The sequence below is a fragment of the Hordeum vulgare genome, chromosome 5H (genome assembly GCF_904849725.1).
Source record: "Hordeum vulgare subsp. vulgare chromosome 5H, MorexV3_pseudomolecules_assembly, whole genome shotgun sequence".
Lineage (NCBI taxonomy): Eukaryota > Viridiplantae > Streptophyta > Magnoliopsida > Poales > Poaceae > Hordeum > Hordeum vulgare.
The window spans coordinates 9,506,107-9,520,712 of record NC_058522.1 but is presented as its reverse complement, the minus strand read 5'-3'; the positions used below and the strand labels follow the sequence as shown (position 1 = coordinate 9,520,712).

Sequence of the window (14,606 nt, the reverse complement as noted above, 5' to 3'; positions counted from 1 at the left end):
AAAGATCTGGATACGTGCCTTTGTTTGTTTTCTGGGCTACTTGGCTGGCTGGCCTAAAATGATCTAAATGTTTTAGGCCAAACTCGTTCGACAACGTGCTGATGTAACTTGTTCTTCCAAAGTTCTGGAGGGATGGCAATTTTATCCATGGATCTCGATACCCATGGATACCCGACCCAGTTGGACAAGGGTATGGAGCGCATTTGTGCCCATGGATCCGTGGATATGGATACCCATGAACAGTCGGGTTGGGCACATTTTTAACTTTTGCTCCATGGATATCTAGTGGATAGCCGTGTGACACATGTGCCCATATGGTAGTGACACAAAACTAAGAAAATGTCCAACGCAACTCACTCGCAGTCAGAGACGGTGAAAGTCTGACCCATGTTCCCTAAACCCCCACAACTCCACTAACATAATTATTAATCTTAATCTTAGTTAAGGAACGACGAAGAGTTAATTTGATCTTTGGGAAGGCTTCATGTTGATTTTTCTATGCCCATGGAGCTACATGGATATGTGGATATCCAATGGGTTTGGGCATGGGCATAATTTGTGCCCATGGATACTTTGATGGATGGGCAGAGGGTAGGAATATGGGTCATGGGTTGGATTTGGACCAGCTCCACCCGCTCCAAACCCGACCCATTGCCATCTTACTCATCTTTCTTTTTTCTTTTTCTTCTATTTTATTCTTGGATAAGGCCTATACCAATAAACTAAGGACGACAAATAAGATGATTCAAACCAATTTTGCAAAAAAAAACATAGACTTGCAGGTCAAATTTGAATTATATACAGTAAATACCTAGAAATGCAGTTAATGTTTTAGTTTAGCAAACGGACCCCAAAAAATGCCAAATTTTGTCATGTGTCATTTAATAGTGTATGTTGAGTGTAGAAACTTTAATGAACCCAACTGATGAAGGAACACTATTTTACCATCAAATATGGCTCGCTCCCTCTCGAAACACACATTCCGTCTCACAGGTGGTCCAGATTCTAAGCTCAACAGATGAAGAAACCACTGCTTTTTACCTTCGAACCTAACTCGTTCCCTCTCGAAACCTACATTCTTCCTTGGAGATTGTCTGATTTCTAAGCATTTATGAAACATTCTCAATTCTGTACCATAATATATAGATTGTATATGAGGGCATCAAGGCAAGTTTCATATTTTTCTGACTTCATTTGCATTTTTCATAACTTAAATAACCCGATAACCTCCATGTTCGAGGCCGGGTTCTGGCACCGAGATATTTGGTAGTCTTTTCCTTTTATTTAATAAGGCCAAAACATAGACTTCAAAGATAGGATGTTAAACCTAATTTAGCAAAAATAAAAATCATGCACTTACCATACAAATTTGAATTATATACACTAAATGCCTAGAAATGCAATTAATGCCTTAAATATAGTAAACAGATCCCAAAAAAGTCAAATTCTACCATGTGTCAGGCAATGGTGTAAATGTGATCTCGAGGACCCCGAAAAACTCGAGACCGCTCTCGGTCCATATTTAGGACGGTTAGGGCGATTTTTAAGAAATAAAAACCTTCTGTCGATTTATCCACACTTCCATGATTTCTAGAGGAGAGCTAACTGCTTGCTGGCTGGGAGCTGTATGAGTGGTAACGTCCACATACGACCCGGTGAGAAGGTGGACGGAAATGGCCTTGTTGTACCTCACTCCAATCTTCAATGGCATCTGCTCTTTTTTGTAGGAGAGTATGCCAACATCATCTTAATGAGGTGCAGGGCTTTGCATCTGACATTCGTTGGGCTTTCCTCTGTAGGAGCCCACGTCCCATTCAAGCTCAACCTATAAAACAATGGTCACTTTCCCTTAGAACCCAACACGTGCCCTCTTGAAATCTAGATTTTCTTGAAGATTGTATGGTCTTTAAATAGTCCAAGTGATAATTTTTTAAAACCTTTCAAAATTTGTTATCACAACATATTTAAACCATATGAGGGAACAATGCTAATCATGTTTTATTTTCAGAGTTCATTTGTATTTTTCACAATTATAGTAGCAATATTCTCCATGTTGAAAGTCGAGTCCTGCACATAGATTTTTGCACCTCCTTCATTTTCTTCAATAAGGCATAAACATAGACTAAAGACCATAAATAAATAAAAATTAACCCGATTTTGCAAAACATTTCATGAATTTGCAGTACAAATTTGACTTATTTGTTAGTCTCAGAAAATATTTTTTTATAAGAGTAGTTAAGGAGGTCATGCCGATGTCCTGCACGTAAGTCTTGTTTTCTGGTCGATCGATTTGTACACTGTGCACTAGTTGGCACCTTGTTTGTGCTTAATTCTTCTCTAGATATGATGTTTGAAACAACAAGAAAGAAGCAGGTTGTGGACGTGATGTTTCTTAGCCCGAGCTCATATGATATTGGATGAACAGAAAATTTGTTAGTGTTTGCCACAAAAATAATTCAGCATTTCTTGAATATGTTATTTTTCGAATTTCGTACTTTCCGCAAGTTATTTGCTTCCTTTTCTTTCCACAAAAATAACACGTCTGCTTCCGTCCCTCCGTCTCATAATATAAATAGGGAAAACATCCTGGTCAGCCGGCGGATTCAGTTCGAGGCATCCGTCGCCTCTGGCGCGCAACGCGTGTCCTTTCTGGACCCATGCACCGCACTACATCTTTCTACCTTATCTGACTTGAGTTGCTCGTTTTTTATTCAAAACTGACCCTGTCTTCTCTCTGATCTCTCTCCGCCGTCTCTCGTTCCGGTCACGGGTAGCCAGCAACATGCTCATGGAGAGGTTGCTTGAATTCTGTAACATCGTTCCTGTTGCGAAAATCCTCTAGCAACATCATCTATGTTGTAAAAAAAGATTAGACGGATTTTTTTCTGCAACACCACTTTTGTTGCAAAAATCTTCCCGCAACATCATCTATGTTGCAAAAAAAAGTTTAGACGAAAATAAAAATCTGCAACACCACCTTTGTTGCAAAAATCCTCCCGCAACGTCATCTATGTTGCAAAAATAGTAAAGACGAGAACAAAAAATTCTGCAACACCATCTCCGTTTTGTAAATGTTTCTGCAACAAAATGTTTGTTGCAAACACAACAGAGTCCAACACTTCAATGGTTTCGCAACAAAGCTGTTGTTGCATAGCGAGCTACGCAACATCTATCTTGTTGCATTTTGCGACGTGCACCTTAGGAGAGATCTGCCGGCTGTTTGTGTCACAATCCAACGGTGAAGGAGGTGGATGATGTTTTCAATTCATCTACCGGCGGATGCGTAGCAACCCCCATATAAATAACATAAGGCGATTTTAACACTAAGACAAAGGGAGTACTAGCTAGTGGTATATATCCCACATCTGCTTCTTCTATTCCCGGATCGTCTGAAGTATCTGATGCAGCGTGGGAGCAAATCTGGTGACGTTGAGTCTAATGTCCTGCTCCGCCCAGAAGTACTGCTTTGCACCCTGCCATCCCTGCTTGTGTATCGAGTCCGGGTCACGTACCGCCGGGTGGTCCTTGCCGTACTTCTCGTAGAGCGTGCTCTCCTCGGCGGCGATGAAGTACTCAACGTGTTGCAACATCACCTTCATGGCCTGCGCTCCATAGTAATGCATGGCCTCGCGCTCCAGGCCCAACCCCACCACCTGCAGGACGACAGCGTTGGTGCGCAGGAAGAAGAAGTTTGTGAGCGCGGCCCCGTGCACGCCCATCAGCACGTCGGACGAGTCCAGCATCCGGGCGAACTCCTCGAGGCTCATGTCACGGTGCGGCTCCACGACCAGCACCTCAAACCCGGCTGCCTGCACCGCCGCGGTGATCTCCGGAAGGTTGACGAACTTCCTACTCATGCCACGATTGATGAGCAAGAGCCGCGGCTTTTGTTTTTCGGTGACAGTAGTGTTGTCATCAGTTGAGTTCTTCTTATTGGCTTCCTTGTATGGGATTCCTATGCCTTTTGATGGGAGCGAGAAGATGTCCCGGATGTACAGGCGGAAGTCCAGCAATGTGTAGTTGCGCGGCGTGCGGGCCGGGTCGATGTCGAGGTCGCCGTGGCTGTGAAGGCCGACTACGATGTGCGGGTAGCACCGGACGCCGGAGTCCTTGTTGAAGTCGACGATGTCGTAGCGTGACAGGTTGGTGAGGATGAGGCGGTATTTCTCCACGAACCACGGCTGGAGCTCGGTGACAAGGAACTGGACCTCGCCGTCGTAGGCGCGGGCGGTGATGAAGAGCGGGATCAGGACGTCGCTCAAGTCGTGCCATGGGTTGCCAATGATCCCATTCATGGCAAACACGATGGCCGGGACATCGTGTTTGGAGGTGCACTCCGGCGCCACCAGGCTCTGGGCGGCGCTCAGGGTCTTGACCTTCACCTCCATGATGTCCTCCAGGTACTTGCGCGACTGGTCTTTGATGGCCCATTCCGGGCCGTCTGCGCCGCGCTCGTCGACAGGAGGGACATAGAGCACGGTACGGTTCGTACCAATGGCACGGGCGTCACCGGAGATCTCGCAGATGTCGTATCTTGGGTCAGAGAGGTCGCAGATGGGCTTGCTTGGTGCACCTGCATGCATGCGGCCGATTCAGATGATGAATGAAATGACATTCGAGCGAAGCAAGCTAAGCGCAGCTAACCATGCTTGACGTCTTGATCGAGTTCTTGCCGGATGAGCTCTGCCTGCATTTTGTCACTAGCATCATTTTTTACTGTTTGGCCTTCCTTCTTGGTTGCGTCGTCCTTCTGCCCGTTCTCTATGTCATGTAGTGCAGCTGTCAATGTTAATATACATCAACAAAATCAAACATGACTGATTTGGCCTTAGGCATTTATTTACTATGAATTTGATAGAACCATATTCGTACACATATCTGCTAACTACTCCCTCTGTCCCATAATATAGAAGCATTTTGGGAGCAATATTGTTACATATACGTGATTTATTAACGTAAGTTACACAGGGGACAATCATTAGTAGATAGGGGCGCGTGGGCCCACCCTGAAATCAGGGGTAAATTTTAAGGCTGGTCGTAATGAGAGTATCATAGCTAGTATCATGCATGCCAACTAGACAACTTTGATGATGTTGCATAGAATTAAATGAAGAAAGAAAGGGTTGAGTATCATATTATGATACCGTATCATATTAAATGTTGTTCTACTTTGTGTCTTGCGTATCAATAAATTACCTATTCTATAATACTAACATATGATATTATGCATTACAGGTGTAGTATCATAGAGTAGTATCATATGCATGATACTAGGATATGATACTCTGCATTACAACCAGCCTAATTAGTGGAGAAGGAAGATGTGGAAGGTTACGTAGAATTCATATAGAAATGTAGCATTTTTGCCATTTTTGACACTACTATAATGTCAAAAATGTTTTTATATTATGAGATTGATAGAGTACATAATAATATGACCCCGTGTGCAGTTGTAATTAATATACCTTGAGTAGAATTGTTAGGCACCGACGACGCTGGTGACGCTGGAGGAGAAGAGGTCCTCGCATTTTGCTCACCAGTTGGGGACTGAATAATGACTACACACATAAAAAGAAGCAAGCATATTAATAAAAAAGTAAATAACGTATATAAATATACCACTTACAAATTTTAAAGATAGTGTGATCATGTTTTGAGACTAGGAATATTGTGAATAAATCATGTAGCTTATTTGGTAGTACTGCTCAATGTTAACTTTCAATTAGTACTCCCTTTATAAAGTAATATAAAACTTTATATATCACTAGTTTAGGACCTGTTTGAAACCACCCAGATTATATAATTTAGTTTTTACAATCTATTATGTCTTCAAACAAGACAAATTATGGTGTAGATTATAGAAACTAGATGGACAGATTATTAAAATCTTATAATCTACTCTACCCCAGCTAAAATCATATTATGGATTGTTAATGACCCATTACCCTTGTAAAGTTGAAGATAATTACATTTCTGCCACCACCACCTTCCTCTTTTTTTAAAAACCAGAGGACAGATGGGTCATTATGCAATATAAAATTTGGATTATAGTTTATATAATCTGGCCTCCAAACATGCTTACCTAGATTATTTTTATAAACCATATTATATAATCTATCTTTATAATCCAGACTATTATAATCTATTATGGTTCCAAACAGGGCCTTAGTGATCTAAAAGTTCTTATGTTACTTTACAAAACCAGGTAAGTATGGATTGGGAGCGGATTCTAAGGGAAACACCGGAAAACTACACACCACACAAATACCGGCCCGCGGCGCATACACAACTTGTGTGAGAATAATGTACAGAAAGAGAAAGTTATTGGCAGGGAGAAATCAATACGTCCAAGTTCTAAAGGAAATAAACATGGAGAGAAAAGTGGAGATTGGATTAGACGCGACTATTCTGATCCCGAGCTCATGTGAGCTCGGGTGAACAATTTTGATAGCTTGTAGAATTTCATCATCAGATGACATTCGTGAAAAAATTGACAAGGAAACAAAATCGATGTTCTAAAACATTATTTTCAAATGCATTTTGGAGCATCGGTTTTGTTTTTTCGGTCACGTGTTTCACGAACGTCATTTCAAGATGAAATTTTGCGAGCTATCAAAACATTTTTTAATGTTTCACACAAAAAAATCAGAAATTTTTAAATTTTACTATTCATCCGAGCTCATACGACCTCATGATTAGAACAACACGTTCGGGGTCAGACCTGAATCCTAGTGCCCTTAATTGAACAAAGACCCTTTTACTACTACATATGAAAATGGAGGGGGTACTATCTAGTACTTCCTTCGTCCCTAAATATAAGATCTTTTAGATAATAACTAAGAAAGTACTATTTTTCATGACTCATATAATATAAATAATTTAGTGTAATATATAGTACTTCCTTCGTAAAGAAACATAAAAACATTTAGATCACTACTTTAGGAATCTAACGCTCTTATATTTATTTATAGAGGAAGTATCAAGTCAGTTGGTGCTCCCAGGATAGTATCATGATATATATGATGATACTAGCGTCATATGTTTCCTTATCAAATATTACGAAGTAACATGCTTAGTACTCCCTCCGTTTTTAAATATTTGTTTTTTTAGAGATTTTGCTATGGACTATGTACGGAAGTTCATCCATTTTGCTCCTTATGTAGTCCGTAGTTGAATCTTTAAAAAGACAAATATTTAGAAACGGAGGGAGTACTAGTTGAGGTTGCATTATATACCTACGATAGCTCACTACGAAAGATCCAACAAAAGAAGATTACCAGTACCAAGTAGTACTAACCATTGCCATTCGTCGGCTGGAACGGGCCAAACACCACGGTGGTGTGAAGCACGAGGATGACGACGAGAGCGAACAGGAACCCAACCACGGCCTGCCGGCGGCGAGCCAATGTTTTCGCCACGCCCTTCACCGCCGCCGCCGGCGAGTTGGCAGCCATATATCCCGTCGCCGTCCTGGCCGGCCGACGGTCGCTTCTCCTAATCTCCTTCCGTCTCTTCTCTCCCTCGGCTCTAGAGCTACCTTCTAAATTTGTCCACGGAGTAGCATTCGTCTGTGGCGCATATGTATGTATACTTACACACACACACACAGCCTAGTGATCTCCATGTGGAGTCCACGTAGGGGATTTAGTTAGTAGGGCTTGGGCGGTGAGCCCGCATGGATCCACTCTTACACCAAGCTTCACTCTTACGAATGCAAGTCTCTGCGAGTCTCTGGCTTATCAACGACTTGGTTCGTATGATATAGATAGAATAGTACTACTACACGATTAGTATGGCAGTGGGCTCGCTGTTCGACGATCAGCGCAGTTAATTGCCATTACACAGGTGATGTGACTTGCTTTTAGACACCCGAGGCAGTCAACCCATCAAACACGCCATTAATGGGACATGAGAACCCGAGGCCATCGCCACTGGTGTGGTGAGTGGTGACCAACGTGCGCCGATTGGAAACTCATGTGTGCAGCTGACCAGATGTGGTGCGGACTGGTGTAGAAGGATCTGGCACCACACCTCGGGCGTTGGGTCGGTTTGGATGATTCTGACTTGCCATGACCAAAGGCAAATGAATTTGAGCTCTGCAGTTTGCTGGAGAACAGAAAAATGATTCATGCATTCGCTTGGATTTTTCATGTGAGAGCATGACTGAAAAAACGTCTAGATACTCCATTTGCGTGTCATCTATTTTTGACGGAAGGAGTAGTATTTAATGAATCTGAACCGACAATGAGCGAGAAATTGAAAGGTGCACATGGTATCAATAGTTCAGTTGCAAACACTTGATTTCCAGAGGAAATCCTTTTGACTGAAATAAATCGACACATACAACCAGTTAAATTTGTTTCTGCAAATGGTAAGGGGAAGATAATCATACAAGAACCATGAACAAGCAGAAAATTAGGAACTGGTGCAAGTATGGACGCTCCAGACAATCAATTAAAAAAGCAGCATGTGAAGGGAGGGGAGAACAATACGGTTAGATGTGTATAGCCTCTCAGGATATATCTTCATTGTATCGGAGATTTTTTTTATCTTTTACCATATGGATATATACTCACCATTGTCCCATGTGAATGTTAGTTGCTCATTTCTAACATGGTATCAGATGCTTAGGTTCTCTTCCACCCCGCATGTTGCAGCTCCATGATTTCTGCCTCCATCGTCGTCGCCGGCTCCGCACTTGCTCGTCTCTGTCCTGTTTTCCTACCGTCGCCAGCCCCAAGTCCAGCCCCGCCCCGAATACGCCGCTGCCGGTCGTTTCGTCACCCGGCCGCGCTCGAAATCCACCGCCGCCGGCTCCTCCTCGCCCGGCGCCGCCCGGATCTGCCACCACCGGCTGCTCCTCGCCCGACCTCGCCTCGGCTACGTTGCCGCTGGTGCTGCCTCCGGCTGGCGCTCTTCCTCCTCGCCCAACGCCGCGGCTGATGCTTCCTACAGCAGTCGTCCGGTCTGCGGCTGCTGCAAGCGACCGTCTGGCCTGCTTCCGGTGTTGGCATAATCCATGATGTATGGTTCCATGTCCGGCTCGGACTGGAAACAATTACCGAATAGGTTTAGTATTAGGCTAGTTTGCTAATATATATATGTACCTATGTAACCCCTGTGTATTAAAAACTCAGATCAAAGCAATACAATCAAAGGCTCGATACGAGCCTCTCGCAATCAACTCGCGTCAAGTATGTTTTAGCCTCGTGTGTTCCGGTGACTCCATCGAAGCTAGCTAGCCAGAATAAAATCCATCCAGCTACTAGCCTGCTTGCTTGCTCTTTGTGCCGCAGCGTACGTGCAAGTGTTAGTACTACCTGAAGTATCCATCCACCAGGTAGCCTGCTTGCTTGCTCTTTGTGCTGCAGCGTATCAGATCGGCGGATCGCTGCAGCGACGACGGATCAGTGCCAACAATTGGTATCTAGAGCTTGGTTTATTGGCGTGATCTTCGAAAAGTAATTGAAGAATCATGTCGAACCCGGGCAAGAAGATCGTTGTGGCAAGAGCTAAAGCACCGATGCCGATGGTTGGGGGGTCACAATTCCCCCGGTTGGATCGAGAGGACTACGCACTATGGGCGATGAACATGGAGGTCGCGATGGAGGGAGCGGAGTTATGGGAAGCTGTCGATCCCGGCGGTGCCGAGTACGCGAAGGGCGCGGCAAAGTACCGGACGGATCGTCAGGCGTTAACGGCGATCTACTCCGCCATGCCGAAGGATGTGCTGCAACACCTCATCGGAAAGAAAACGGCGAAGGAGGCATGGGGGACCATCAAGATCCTGCACCAGGGTCATGACCGTGTCAAGGAAGCACACCTTCAGTCCCTGATGAGAAGCTACGAGTGCCTGAAGATGGAGGAAAGCGAGACGGTTGATCAGTTTGCCGCCCGTCTCAAGACCCTCGTCAACGGCATACGCAGCTATGGTTCAACCCTAGAAGAAGTTGCGATCGTCCGACGATTTTTGCGCGCCGCACTGGCATGCTACATCCAAATCGTCACGTCGATCGAGCAATGTCTTGACCTGAACACTCTCACGGTCGAGGATCTCGTCGGAAGGTTCAAGGCCCACGACGAGAGAATTCGTCTCAGCTTCGGCGATTCAAAGGAGAGTGAGCATCTCATGCTTACAATGGCGCAATGGATGGCCCTGTCGAAAGGAAAGCAAGGTGGATCCACAAGCGGCAGTAAAGCAAAGGAGAAGCAAAGCCCAGCGAAAAAGGACCTCGCTGGACAAGAAGAGAAGGCTAAAAAACCAAGGAGAAAATTTGACATAAAAAAGGTAAGGTGTCACAATTGTGGAATCCTCAGTCACTTCAAGTCTGATAGCAAGAATCCACCGAAGGAAAGAGCTCTCATGGCCAAGGGAGGAGATGATAGCGATATGATGCACATGGTCGAAGTATGCGAGCTTATGGACGAGGATGGTCCAGCTCCGAAGGCACCGGCTACCGAGGTTGTCACGCTCGACGAAGAGAAGGTTTACCTTCATGACAAGAAGAGGGTGAACACGGCAAGGCACGTGTGGTACCTCGACACGGGAGCAAGCAACCACATGACCGGTGACAAGGACCAGTTTTCTGAGCTAAATCTCTCGGTTGGAGGCACGGTTCGATTCGGTGACGGGCGGACCGTTGACATCATAGGGCGAGGTACTGTCCTGTTTTTGCTGAAGAATGGCGGTCACAAGGTACTCACAAATGTGTACTATATTCCCAAGCTAAAGAGCAACATCATAAGTCTTGGCCAGCTCGAGGAGCGTGGTTGCAAGATTGTGCTCGAAGATGGCTATCTATGGTGGTATGACCGTCAGAGGATGCTGATCATGAAGGTGCAGAGGTCGCCAAACAGACTCTACGTCCTCAACTTGGATCGTGTGGATCCAGTATGTCTCTTGTCATGCATGGAGGACTCCGCATGGAAGTGGCACGCGCGCTACAGTCATCTAAATTTCCAGGCTCTTCGGCAACTTGGACAAAAGGAGATGGTACGTGGACTACCATGCATTGATCATGTTGAGCAAGTGTGCGACGGTTGCCTTGTTGGGAAACAAAGGCAGGCCTCGTTCCTGAGTTAGAGAAACATTAGAGCAAGTAAAGCTCTTGAGTTGGTCCATGGAGACTTGTGCGGACCCATTACACCGGCTACCCCAGCTCGGAACAAATGCTTCTTACTCATCGTCGACGACTTCAGAAGATACATGTGGATTGTGTTGTTGAAGACAAAGGACCAAGCTTTGCAAGCCTTCAGGAAAGTAAAGATGGCGGCTGAGGTAGAATCCGAAGCCAAACTGAAGGCCCTCTGCACCGATCGGGGGGGGGGGGTGAGATCAAGTCTCGTGAATTCACGGAATTTTGCGAAGCACATGGGATCAAGCGGTATCTTACGGCGCCATATTCACCGCAGAAAAACGGTATTGTGGAACGGAGGAATCAAACCGTGGTGGTGATGGCACGAAGCATGATGAAGAGCAAAGGGATTCCGGGCAAGTTTTGGGGTGAGGCGGTCAATACAACCGTTTATTTGCTGAACCAGGCTCCAACCAAGAGTGTGGTTGGGATGACGCCATACGAAGCATGGTACGGACATAAGCCCGCGGTTGATCATCTTCGTACTTTCGGGTGCGTGGCACATGTGAAGACGGTGGCCGGGCATACAAGTAAGTTGGTGGATCAGAGTACTCCAATGATATTGGTTGGCTATGAAGCGGGCTCGAAGGCGTACCGTGCGTGCAACCCCTCTACCAATAAGGTGGTTGTGACGCATGACGTGGTCTTTGAAGAAGCAAGGTCATGGAATTGGAAGTCTACCGAGCCGGTATACCCGATCTCTGATGAAATCTTTCACGTTGTTTACAACGAATACGAGCATGCCGATAATCAACCGGAGACTACAACGACGCCGAGTGATTCTCCGGACAACGGAGCGCAGCCGAACGCGCCAGATAAAGCAGGTACAGAGGCGCGCCAAGGCACGCAGCAGGACGCAGCAGACGAGGCATGCGATGGCTCATGCAGCACACCAAGCAATGCTCGAAGCGCTCGACCAAGTGACTGCGTACCACAGGGGAGCAGCCTGGGGGCTGCGCCTGGAAGTCCACAGCCTGGGCGTGGCCATAATATGGCTCCAACTCAAGCTAGCTATGAGACAGGAAGGCATGCACGTGGACTTGAAGGTTCACATGTACGTGCAACTAATTTTGGAGAACCTGGATCGCCAGAAAACAGGAGTTTGGCAACTACACAAGATGAAAATTCCTCGTCTTCGACAGAACAGGAGACAAGGGAACGTCCGCCGTCACCAGTTCGTCTTCGACGAATGGTGGATTTATATCCGGAGGAAGCACTTCGTACTATTAATCCTGTCAAAGTTATAAGAAGAGGACGACAATGTTTGCTTAGCGTCGAGGAACCGACGAAATTTGAAGAAGCAAATACTGAGGAGTGTTGGCGTCGTGCTATGGATGAAGAGTTGGGATCAATACGAGACAACAAAGTATGGGAGCTCGTTGATCTTCCCAACGGTCACAAATCCATAGTGCTCAAGTGGGTGTACAAAGTCAAGAAGGATGCCGATGGAAACTTGGTCAAGCATAAAGCTTGGCTCGTAGCTAAAGGATTCGTGCAAGAGCAAGGTGTGGACTTCGAGGAAGTGTTCGCTCCAGTCACAAGGATGGAATCGGTGAGGCTAGTTATAGCTCTCGCGGCTCAAGAATCTTGGAGGCTACATCACATGGATGTAAAATCCACGTTTTTGAACGGGGAGTTGGAAGAAGAAGTATACGTGAAGCAACCACCGGGGTACACCAAAGAAGGAGAAGAACACAAGGTGTTGAAGCTACACAAGGCATTGTACGGGCTACATCAAGCTCCTCAGGCATGGAACATCAAGCTTGACCGTACATTGATTTCTCTTGGTTTTGAAAAAAGTCCACTCGAACATGCTATGTACAAGCGAGGTAAAGGCAAGGATCATCTCTTAGTGGGCATCTATGTTGATGATCTCTTGATAACTGGAGCAGACGAAGAGGAGATTCCAAGATTCAAGCTACAAATGAAGGAGCTATTCAAGATGAGTGATCTAGGGCTCTTGACATACTACCTCGGGATCGAGGTACAACAAAAGCCGAATGGGATCACACTATGTCAAGAGGCATATGCAAAGAAGATACTTGAAAGTTGTAGCATGGAGGATTGCAAACCAACTTATGCTCCAATGGAGCCTCGGCTTAAACTTAGCAAAAGGAGTGAAGCCCCTGCGGTTGATGCAACGGATTATAGAAGTGTGGTCGGAAGCCTAAGGTATCTTGTGAATACACGACCGGACTTGCCCTATTCCGTTGGCATAGTGAGTTGCTTCATGGAAGCACCCACGACTGAACATTGGGCAGTTGTCAAACATATACTCAGGTACATCAAAGGGACAACAAACTTCGGTTGTGTCTATTTGAGAGAGAAAAAGAAGGAGATGGTGGAGCTACTTGGCTACAGTGATAGCGACCTGGCAGGAGATGTGGATGACCGTAAAAGTACCTCGGGTCTGGCATATTTCTTGGGCAGGAGCATAGTAACTTGGCTATCACAAAAGCAGAAGGTGGTCGCATTATCGTCCTGCGAAGCAGAGTATATAGCAGCTGCAAGGCAGCGGGTCAAGGTGTGTGGCTAGAAAGGCTACTCGGTGATCTCACACATAAAGAACCAGAAAGAGTGGTGCTCAATGTTGACAACAAGTCTGCGATTGCCCTGTGTAAGAATCCAGTGCATCATGACAGGTTCAAGCACATCGATATATGGTATCACTGCATACGACAGTGCGTGGAAGAAGGCAAGATTGAAGTCAACTATGTCTGCACCGACGACCAACTTGCAGATATCCTGACCAAGTCTTTGGGACGACAGAAGTTCATGGAGATGCGGAGAAGGATAGGTGTCCAAGTTGTAAAGTGAGGACATCATGTTTAGGGGGGTGATTGTTGGCATAATCCATGATGTATGGTTCCATGTCCGGCTCGGACTGGAAACAGTCACCGAATAGGTTTAGTATTAGGCTAGTTTGCTAATATATATACCTATGTAACCCGTGTGTATTGAAAACCCAGATCAAAGCAATACAATCAAAGGCTCGATATGGGTCTGTGGCAATTAACTCGCGTCGAGTATGTTTTAGCCTCGTGTGTTCCGGCGTCTCCATCGAAGCTAGCTAGCTAGGATAAAATCCATCCAGCTACTAGGCTGCTTGCTTGCTCTTTGTGTCGCAGCGTACGTGCAAGTGTTAGTACTACCTGAAGTATCCATCCACCACGTAGCATGCTTGCTTGCTCTTTGTGCTGCAGCGTATCAGATCAGCGGATCTCTGCATCGATGACGGATCAGTGCCAGGCTCTCCTACCCCATGGGTGCCTAACCGTGGGTCGCCGCTGGTCCGCTCGGGCCTGATCCAGATCGGGATCGGTTGTCTCCAACCAAAAAGTAAAAAAAAAAGAGGAAGATCAGCATGTCTTCTTCGAGCTACGTCGATGTTCCTCGGTGCTCACTGATCTTCGCAATTATGCTGAGTTTGTGGGCTCCATGCATATCCACATGCGCGGCCTTCTGCTGTGG

At 45.7% G+C, this 14,606-nt stretch overlaps 1 protein-coding gene across 2 annotated transcripts; it reads right to left on the bottom strand.

The window, feature by feature from the left end:
* Nucleotides 1–3,007: 3,007 nt before the first annotated feature.
* Nucleotides 3,008–7,730, bottom strand: LOC123395996 (beta-1,2-xylosyltransferase XYXT1-like). Of its 2 annotated transcripts, none has more exons than XM_045091022.1 (4): nucleotides 7,298–7,730; nucleotides 5,466–5,558; nucleotides 4,645–4,779; nucleotides 3,008–4,573 (listed from the first exon to the last, which is right to left on the bottom strand). In XM_045091022.1, exons 1-4 carry the CDS (start codon nucleotides 7,452–7,454, stop codon nucleotides 3,375–3,377), a joined length of 1,584 nt encoding a protein of 527 aa, XP_044946957.1. In that variant the 5' UTR covers nucleotides 7,455–7,730; the 3' UTR covers nucleotides 3,008–3,374. The 2 variants fall into 2 exon arrangements, with proteins under 2 accessions (XP_044946957.1, XP_044946958.1); XM_045091023.1 differs by having other exon boundaries at nucleotides 4,645–4,761.
* Between the last annotated feature and the right edge of the window lie 6,876 nt (nucleotides 7,731–14,606).